Source organism: Saccoglossus kowalevskii, chromosome 1, assembly GCF_978046115.1.
Source record: "Saccoglossus kowalevskii chromosome 1, keSacKowa6.1, whole genome shotgun sequence".
Taxonomy (NCBI): Eukaryota; Metazoa; Hemichordata; class Enteropneusta; family Harrimaniidae; genus Saccoglossus; species Saccoglossus kowalevskii.
In genome coordinates, this window is record NC_140641.1 from 10,964,678 (window position 1) to 10,974,493 (window position 9,816).

At 38.5% G+C, this 9,816-nt stretch overlaps 1 protein-coding gene and 1 non-coding gene across 2 annotated transcripts; both read right to left on the reverse strand.

The window, feature by feature from the left end:
• Nucleotides 1-1,299: 1,299 nt before the first annotated feature.
• Nucleotides 1,300-1,372, reverse strand: TRNAK-CUU (transfer RNA lysine (anticodon CUU)). The gene has a single exon. It is a non-coding gene; the product is annotated as a tRNA-Lys (tRNA).
• Nucleotides 1,373-2,104: 732 nt separating this feature from the next.
• On the reverse strand, nt 2,105-8,316 carry LOC100377516 (calmodulin-like). Its single transcript, XM_002733111.4, has 5 exons — nt 8,054-8,316; nt 7,539-7,569; nt 4,458-4,601; nt 3,873-4,115; nt 2,105-3,241 (listed from the first exon to the last, which is right to left on the reverse strand). Exons 1-5 carry the CDS (start codon nt 8,063-8,065, stop codon nt 3,174-3,176), a joined length of 498 nt encoding a protein of 165 aa, XP_002733157.1. The 5' UTR covers nt 8,066-8,316; the 3' UTR covers nt 2,105-3,173.
• Nucleotides 8,317-9,816: the final 1,500 nt, after the last annotated feature.

A 9,816-nucleotide genomic window follows, 5' to 3' on the forward strand; every position in this document is an offset into this window, starting at 1 on the left:
ACCACGTTTATTGGTTGTAAACAGTTGATTGTACTGTGCCGATATAATGTGCTTTGTTCGTTGTGTGGCTGTTAAAAAGGAAATTTAATTAAACTTGAAAGTCTAGATTATGGTGTTGCAACCATAGCCATAGAAACGAAATTCACACCATGCACGGTATTTAGCACATCGTTGTCAGCTTTGGTGTGGTTCAGTGTTATTTGATTCACGAATCAGTTCAGTACATCGACACGTTCTATGTACTTGTACCGACACGTTGTCCAGGCTGGTATTTTGGGTAGAACTTATGAAAATATTTCACCTTTAAACAGTTTGTTAACATCTGTTCACCGTGACTGTAAAGGTGAACAACTGACCTATGTTGGTACCTTACAAAGCATACATATTGGCTTCTCCGATCTTATTTTTTTGTCTCAGAAAGTTACAGTTTTCAAGAAGAAACAGTCAGACAAGCCGGTAGGCTGATTGTCGATCCGCGAGGGAACGCAAAAAATAATTTTGTTGGCATTGCCATGGCAACGGTAGAACATCATTTTTTTTTGTCAATTTTTCCGACTAACTTTAGTGCAGTTGTGATCAGCCTATCAACAGTGAACAGGATTGGTTCGCGAAAAACAAATCAAGGAAAAGGTTATACGTATACGTACAGATATGCATACAAGCCGACAGCCCGAAAGGTTCTCTGCTAGGCCTGACAATACTTACATTGGATCAACTCCAGAAAAAGTTTGTTAGACGCGAAAAGCATAGTATCGACCCAGTGGAAGCACTGGTATCGACTCAAACACAAAATAGTAACTTTAGACACACTCAATCAGAGCAATATGAGATATGTCCGAAAATTATTCTCAAAGATTTATTTCGCGGGGCCGCAAATTCAGACTTAGGGTGTTGCCATGGCAACGTTAGAACATAATTTCCTTCCAAAATGCGGGTTGGACCTGCCTGTCAAGTTTGAACAAAATCGGCCACCTAAAAAAGTTGAAATGCCGTTTCTGACGAAAAAGTTGACCAAGGGTTGGCGAAGAACAAAAATAACAAGAAACAAGAAACATTTGACGCGAAGGTGGAAACAAAGTTTTTTGGCTGTTACCATGGTAGTGGTGAGCAAATTTTTTTTTCAGATTTTCATCTAAATAGTATACACATGCGACTTTCCTGTCAAGCTTTAAATAATCGGCCCAGTCAAAGAAAAATCACAGAAGACTTAACACGTGCGTGCGGGCAGACAGACAAGCAGACAGAAGTAATCTGACAAGTCAGATAAACTTATACATTAATGTTACTAAAATAACGTCACGCCCAACGTGGGGCTCGAACCCACGACCCTGGGATTAAGAGTCCCATGCTCTACCGACTGAGCTAGCCGGGCTGTTAGCAATCGTATATTGTATTCCCGTATTGTATTGTATTTAAAAAGGTAATTAGGTCTTTCTATTTGTATTACTCCATACATGAATCGAGATAGCATTTATTACGTGAGATCACTCGTGATATAATGTGGAATGTAATATTATATCTCACGTGATGTGTAAGTATTTCCTTTAATACGTGTTTAAAACGCAGTGATTACGCGGAGTCTTTTGTCTTTGCTTTATGGGCGGTGTAATTGCTGTTGGATTTTCGTTCAAATCAATATACATGTAATAAAATTGGTTTCTCATTATAAGCAAGCTGTGGTCGGCGATAGTTACTGCGCCCTCACCGAGGGACTAATCCGCCCGCTATTTCAGGACAGATTGGTAATCCGTGTTTTCACATGGACGTTTATTCCATGTTGACCAAAACATGCAATTTCCGTCGATTTGTGTTAAACTTTACCAATAAATCATCAAAATGTCTAATTTGCCGAAAATAGGACAATGCATAGGGATTTGTTTTACTCGTGTGTATGGGTCGTTTCTAGTAAGGCCCGGATTGGGCCTAGTCGGTGACGAAGACGTATTGTTAATTCTCATATCGGAGATCCAATAAACCAGTCAAAACTACAAACACATCGTTAGACAAACATCCATATCACGGATACGAAAGCTTGATAAGTCCTATCAAGCATAATTTTCCATTACATTTTCTAAGTGAATTACAATAAATTGCTGAACAATAATTCTTTATTTTTATTATTTTGAAATGATTTATTAAATAATTTTTTTCATATATTTACAATAGATTGAAAAATACAAAATAGATAAGAATTCGATGAATGTGTAAGTGATAGTGATGAAAAAGTAATAATGTTTTAGTCCGTCTTCTGTGATATGCGGTTACTGTATGTACAACGCAATAAAAATCAACGGTAATGAACGCATTGTCCACTAAGCTAAATTGAACGGGACTGCGTTTTAGTACACTCTTTTTTGGCAAATGTGTCAGTATCTCACTGTCTTAAGTAGATTTAAGAGAGTAAAATATTAGAAAACAATCCTTGGACGAAATACTTTCTAAAATAGTTGTACTATTAATGATATCACCGCACGGTGAGGAGCTTCATAAGTAGGATTGTGTATATTTTGATTAAAGCAGAGACAAACAGGAAGCTGCCCATTTTACAACTTTTTAATTGGGCATCAAGTGCGCAGTGAATATTCATAATATGGAGTGATGTCATAATGACGTGAGAATGATTTTAATGTTGACGTTTTGTGGTCGGCAAAATAATATTCTTTATATATCATGTTTTGTCGCTAATGTGAATTCTACTTGGTGAGCAAATATGCACAAACTTGTGAATATACGTGTAGTGCTTGCCCCTCGGTTAGAAGGGTGTACTCAAAACTCATAAGACCGGTAATCCGAATGCGGTACACCCAACCTCGGTCTAGAACAAACTGTCTATTGTCAGTTTTCAACAGTCTCAGTATACTAAACGGAGTCCTATTTAGACATTCTCCAAGGAAAGGCCAATTGTATGATGTATTACATACTGACTAGTGAGTTCTATCGCTATATGAGGGCGCTCTTGGACGGAAATTTGAATTCGAGCCTAGCAACCAGCAGAAGGTTGCTTATGTAACGGTACTTAATGACTGAGAGTGGTCTGGGAAGAGTTGTGATGAACGAGTATCGTGGTCCTCGGATTCAGAGCTCATCTATACGTGCAGCTAATCATAATGTATTTTTAATTGTTGAGGCAGTGCTTTAATTAGCGGACGCTGGTAGAAGCTGAATTCAGTCACTCAGGTAATGACGGCACTTCCGACTGCCTCGCTGACGTTGGCATATGACGTAATCAGTTTCACAAACTCTGTAATAAAACATATAAGCAAAAGTGCGTTAAAATATGCTAGTTTTAAATTTTGCAGAGAATGTTATGTTTTTTTTTAAATTTTATGAAAATAGAAATGTGGGGCTTTTTAAAACTCGTCGTCACGCGGATCTAGAGGGGGCAGGGGAGGCCACCCCCCCCCAACGATCATTCATATCATCGGGATTACGCATAGCTTCTCTGCGATTCACGCTTCGTAAATTTTAAGCGAAGCTTGGAACCCCCCCCCCCCAATACATTTTGCTGGATCCGCCCCTGCTTCAAACTCAGCTAAAATGAAATCGACCATGACACTGTGTTGCTACTTTAATGTCTTTTCTCATGTGGATATTCTATGGATGTTTTGTGTCGCCTTCATGCAATGGTGTGGCTCTTCAAGAATGCAAAAAGAACTTTATTTTTATTTATGTGTTTATGATAATTATCATCTTTGACCAGAATGCAAACATCTTTTTTTTATTTTACATTGATGTTCGTTATATCAATTCTGACACAAATACCAAATTATACAATGTGTACAATGAACCGAACAGTTTTTGTGAAAACTCGTTCAAACGGGGTATTTTAGAAAGAAAGAATATTATAAAAATCGGGGTGAGGGCGCTCTTACCTTCGTAGTTAACTTTTCCTTCTGAATCAGCGTTTGCGTCTGCAACCATTTCATCCATCTCTTCCTCTGACAATCGTTCTCCCATAGTGGTCATTAGATGTTTCAATTCATCCACCGATATAAATCCCGTATTTTCAGTGTCGAAAATTTTAAATGCGTCGTTCAGATCTTTGTCAGTCGTAGTCTCATTAAATTTTCCCGCCATCATCATGAGGAACTCTGGGAATTCTATACTTCCGCTTCCTGTGATAAAAAAATACACAAATTCCGGATCTGAAAAAGTTGATTTATTTTCAGTATCATGATTTATTTTATAATTTCCTATCTAGTTAGGATATTTCCCATCGCAGGCACCCTAACCGGAACGACCACCTGTTGATTCATTGAATGTGTCACGGTACATGTAATAACCTTATGTAATAAAAAACAACATTTAGTAAAATGCAATTAGCAACATTTATAACTAGCATCTATAAAATAGATCTTGCCATGCGTCACATTCTGACTGAATAGAACCCCAGACTAGCTACTAGTTTGAGATAGAACCCCCCCCCAAAAAAAAAACGAGGGTCACGATTAGCTTACCATCAACGTCTACTTCTTCTATCATCTCTTCTACTTCCTTGTCAGTTGGATTCTGACCCAGTGACCTCAACACGGTTCCCAATTCTTTGGCGTTTATCGTACCATCGCCGTCAATATCAAACAGTGAGAACGCCTCCTTCAATTCTGAATACCAAAAACAACAAAGTCATTATTTGTTGAGTTGGATTACAAGTAGTCTCGAATTTATGCAAATTATTGTTCGACATTTGCCTTATATGGATTTGCTCGAGCTAAACACGATATGTACTTGAACTGCACTCGGTATGTTCTGTACTCGGCCACTCATATATGCATGCTATTTCGTTCATAATGTTACCAAAATGGTTAAGCACATGCTACTTCCTTTTCATGTTCCTGTTGTACCCTAGACATTGGTACATTGCATGAGATTTGAATGAAATTTACTACAATTTACATTTCGTTATGGAAACTGACTAAAGAGGGCCGATGTTAACGATCATCTTGTTTTTTTTTTTAAAAAATAGTTCACGCATGATTAATGTGATCTGTGTCTGATGTATCGCCAATCGTCAATTTTAGCTTGGATTAATATTTTTAATTTACATTTGTGTGTACGTGAGACCATAAACGTAACGGTAGGTGCCGAGTTCCAATGACTCGGGCCGTCCACTGCCATATTAGACTCCGTTTACATGTACTTCCGTCAGAAGGAACGTATTACATCTGTACGTTTCATGATGAATTACTGACAGTACTGTTATACCTTGCAGCCTGACACCCTCGTCTCAGGGCGATAGTTTGTCATTCAGTGTGTAAAACAAGCGCCTTCTGTTGTTGAATTAACTAATACAAGTCACTTTAGCGTCAGTATCATCGGGAGCGTCGTCACCTGCGCACGCGCGGGAATTGAGTCCCAAGCGACGATAACAACACGCGCTAAAACGCAAAGGTTCATGGGTAAACAATGTAAACAATGACACGCTATGGCCATCTGACGCATGCGCAGTTGACGACTCTCACGTTTTAACGTAGACGTATGTCGTGCCAATTTTCAGGGATGTAAATATAAAGATAATGAGAATGAATATTATTACTTTAAGCCTCCCATTTCAAGAAGTTGATGTAGATCACCATCATATCACGCGTGACTTTGTGAGTGGACGTCAACTGGAAGTCAAACAAAGCGGAAAACAAAAACCATGGTGACTATTAATCATAATACCGTTGTGAATCGTGCGTCACTGTTCGCAACAAATCTTCCGTCAAGAAACATTTTTTTTTTTATAAAAAAAAAAAAGAGAGAACATAACTACGTGTCGTGCGTAAGTAATTGCATCTGCTTCGGAAGCTTTTATTCCGCCTTCTGTCATTATGGACGCACTTTAGTTTTCATTAGTGTGTGTATTATACTTGTAGACGGACGTTTATAATGCTGGATACAGAAATAGTAGCCACGTTGACGTCACTCGTTTAGAAACACTGTACTATTGGTTGTTTACGTTGGTTTGCAAAATCACGGTCGTCAAATTTCTTTTAATTTTTTAATTGTACTTTTCGGACGTATGATATAATACTAGTATTGTGTACAGTATAGCAGAGTTGTGAATAATAATGTTATATGAATACGAAAGTAACCCGAACCACGTTTGCTGTTTATGTGGTGAATGAAAAGTCAATTCATGCAATTCATCATGGTTGTTGCAGTTCATGTTTGTCTTTCGCTCACCAAAGCAAGGCGTAAATGTTTTTGCGGGGCTGTTAAGTGCGTGGGTTCGTTAAAAACAATAAATTATACCCTACGGTACAATATGAATCGTGTCTATGCTGTTTGCCTACGCACACTGAATAGCACAGTATACATGTATATGTATCACGTGATCAAATAATAATAATATATACGTTGTTTTCAGAAAGTAACGATTGTTATTTCTTAATACAGTGTACTCAAAATTACTATGGTCACATAGTGTCTAGTGTTTATTCAGTCGAGCGCTGTATCGAATGTGCGGTATTATGTGAGGCGAGAACATTTCGCCGATTGTTCTCCTCAAAACGTGCATTGATACTATCAAAATAACAACCAAGTCTACACAGTACGAGGTTGATGCCCGCTTTTGGGCAAAATTATTTCATTATTGTCGGTATGTTGAACATATCATTATTAATTGAATACATACGATATCTTGAAAATACCCGTGCATAATTAAAATATGTAATGATATTTTCCTGCATTCTATAGTGAGAAGCGTTTTAACAAAATGGCGTCGCAGTAAAAGTGCATGAGCAAATGCCGATCAATTTTACGGGTTTCCCTACTGAACGACAGTGACGTCACACTCGACAACCGTAATAATTTGTACAATCGATTTAGTCTCTAGACCAAATCTAATGAGCTCCCTGATCACAAAAAATACAGTATAATTTCCGGACAAGTCGGAGCCCAGCTAGTATTTTTCTTACATCGAGCGTGTAAACAGATCGTAATCGTGCATTTTGCACCAACTTGCAACCCTGAGAGCGGAGTTCAACATTTCTATTGATAGCATGTCGATAACCCCCTGCCAACGGGGAGACCTATTCTTCGAGCGAACAATACTTCTTAAGACACTTGTAATGTTACTGAGGCCGTCATCGTGACAGTGTCGTGTCGTCAATCATCCCCATTCAAAGAAACGTACATGCGTGAACCCAGATTATAAAATTACCCGGTAACAATTCATCTGAATGACTACCCCTTCAATAGGTCGAATTGTTGATCTAAATATTTCGGTGTTGTTTACTACACGTTTCAAGATTAGACTTCTGTTCCAGTTATTTTGGCAGGATACATGAATGACTCGCGTCGTGGTGAACATGCTAACACTGGCACAGTGTGTATTCAAATTGCCTGCTAGCTTCCAAGCCAGATACATTTATTATATCGTCACCATTTGTCGACATAAACGACAAAGCCGTTCAGTTTGCTATACACACGGATGACATCAATGACTAGAATAAAACACTAGAATCTCCGAGACAATTGTGATATCCAGATAATGACACGAACGCCATTATGACGTTATCTTCGGGGGTTGAAAAATAACTGAGTGCATATCTCACCTGATAACTGTTCTTCCGTTAAATCATCAATCTGTTTAAGAGATAACAGTTGACATGAAAGAAAAAGCGTATGTCTCAGTATATAAATGAAGTAGTCGGTTTTCTCGACGATTTGATCTCGGCGTGGGTGATGACAATGGCGATAAGTTCAGGTTATTTAGTGCCATTATGTGCGTGCGTATAATAGGGGGTACACACATTGGGGAACGAACGACAACACAACTATTGTGAAAAAAGGCGATAGAAAACGAACACGTCACGTAGCAACGAATTTTATATATAATTTTATAGCATACACTTAGTAGCGGGTTTCGTTTGACAGATGTTTTGTATTGCCGATGACAAAAGTCGAATGATTCGATTCAATGTTCAGGTGAAACACGATAAAACTCGATGTTTATGCGAGTACGTAGTTACGGGCGATCGACACGTTAGAATTTCTCGTCGCCACTATTCAATGGATTCGTCAGTATTTCGCACCAATATACGCGTCGCAACTGAAAGTACCTACTTACCGTTGTCGACATAGCGGTGTTCGATTACAAACACAGACCGAGTGGGTGAGCACCTCCAGTTTCTCCGCTGCCGATCGCCACCGCCGCCTGCCACGTACTTAGGAGGCTTCCGTATTTATAATACTCAAAACCAGTTGTGACTGTGCGCCCTTATATGGCGAACAAATATCCACGCCCAGTGTGTTGTCTGTTTTTAAAGCAAGAACAACCCACAGCCGAAGTGAAGATCTAACTACTCATACGAACCGGCCTTGCTATAGCAGTCTATTATGACAAACATACGCTACGTAGGTGAAAGTAACGCACTGAATACATAATTACTTGCTTCATTGTCACCGTAAGATTTAGCGTGACTGTTCTCGAAGGCCACGCTAATCTACATTTTCGTTTCGTTGGCGGTTGCTTATAAACATATTGCACAGAAATACAGGCCTACTTTTGAGCAAAAAACATTTTTTGGGGCAATTCTTACGAAATTGAGACACATGTCAATTAATTGTTTACACTATCGGTAGTATCGACAAGTTCAGGATCGTGTCATGACAGGCTACGTTATGCCATACGACAAAGGCAGTATTTCATTGTGGACACACCGTCGCTAGAATGTGAGTATGTGTCTTACCACCTGTGACCAATTGTTCGGGGATATGATTCTTGAATCTACAATCTGGTATCCTCGTAGTACACAATGAGGGAAGGGGGCTTCATATTTACCTCACGCCCTGTTCTAATATTTTCAACCTACTGACACCTTTATGAAATCTCAATGAAAATTGAAGTCAATGGGACTTACAAGATTGTGCCTGATTGGCTGCCCAAGCCTAGTACCTAAGAATCAGGCCAATCAGAGATCGCCTTGTATGTTGCGGACAGTAAACTTGGACGTATCAAATCCTGCCTTGTTTATATTTGCATATGTTAATTGAATTCTTGATTAAATAAATATCCATGCTGAGAATTATTATTATAAAGCAAACCCCAAAAGCTATTTCAAGTTCTACAGTATTCGTATATACATGTATAAAAACTCGCCTGATTCGTTCATCTCAAATAATGTCAATTACATGATTGCTTGAGATCAATTTTACTGATAACGATAATGTGACTGTTATATGTATATATATATATAGCACAATCCATCATTCATGAAAACGTCACTCGTGAATAACGTTCCAAAAACGATTGAAAAAATAATACTTAGTAGTTGTTTCCATTTTTAAAGATCATGTAACTGATAGGTTGGGGAGTAGAATTTTGATTTTAAAAGATGCAATATAGATGAGAAAATGTAATTATTAATATTATTGTTTGATATTGTATGTTGGTGAATACCTAGTTGCAAATGAAAGTATTTAGTTCTAGTTATCATATGAGGTCGGAACAGGTTGGGTCTAAAATATAATAATCATTGTATTGCACGTGCACTGGTCCCAGCGCGCGAGCACTGGTATATGTACGCAACGTAATACACTGGTACAAGTGTACAGCATATCCCCATTTTTCAAATCGCTAGAGCTGTATGAGATTTAAAATTACGTTCTGACTTAACTACACACCCTGGAGTACTGACCTGGATTTTTAGGGGGGGGGGCTCCGCAACCAGTTGAACATTCACAAATATCGACATTGAGGGCGCACTTTTGCTAGAAATTGCTTTTTTCCGCCAAAATGTTCTACATTTTGCTTCGATAGACGAAAGCATTAAAATTTGGGTCACAAAGATCGACTTGACCGAGAAAATAGCGGTGCATATCCGTATACTT

Bases quoted from the DNA above. Each gene is read 5' to 3' on its own strand.
- LOC100377516 (XM_002733111.4), bottom strand. The intron at 4,602-7,538 runs GTGAGATATGCA...TTTGGTATTCAG, and splicing joins AACGGAAGAACAGTTATCAG to AATTGAAGGAGGCGTTCTCA. The intron at 4,116-4,457 runs GTAAGCTAATCG...TTTTTATCACAG, and splicing joins AGAAGAAGTAGACGTTGATG to GAAGCGGAAGTATAGAATTC.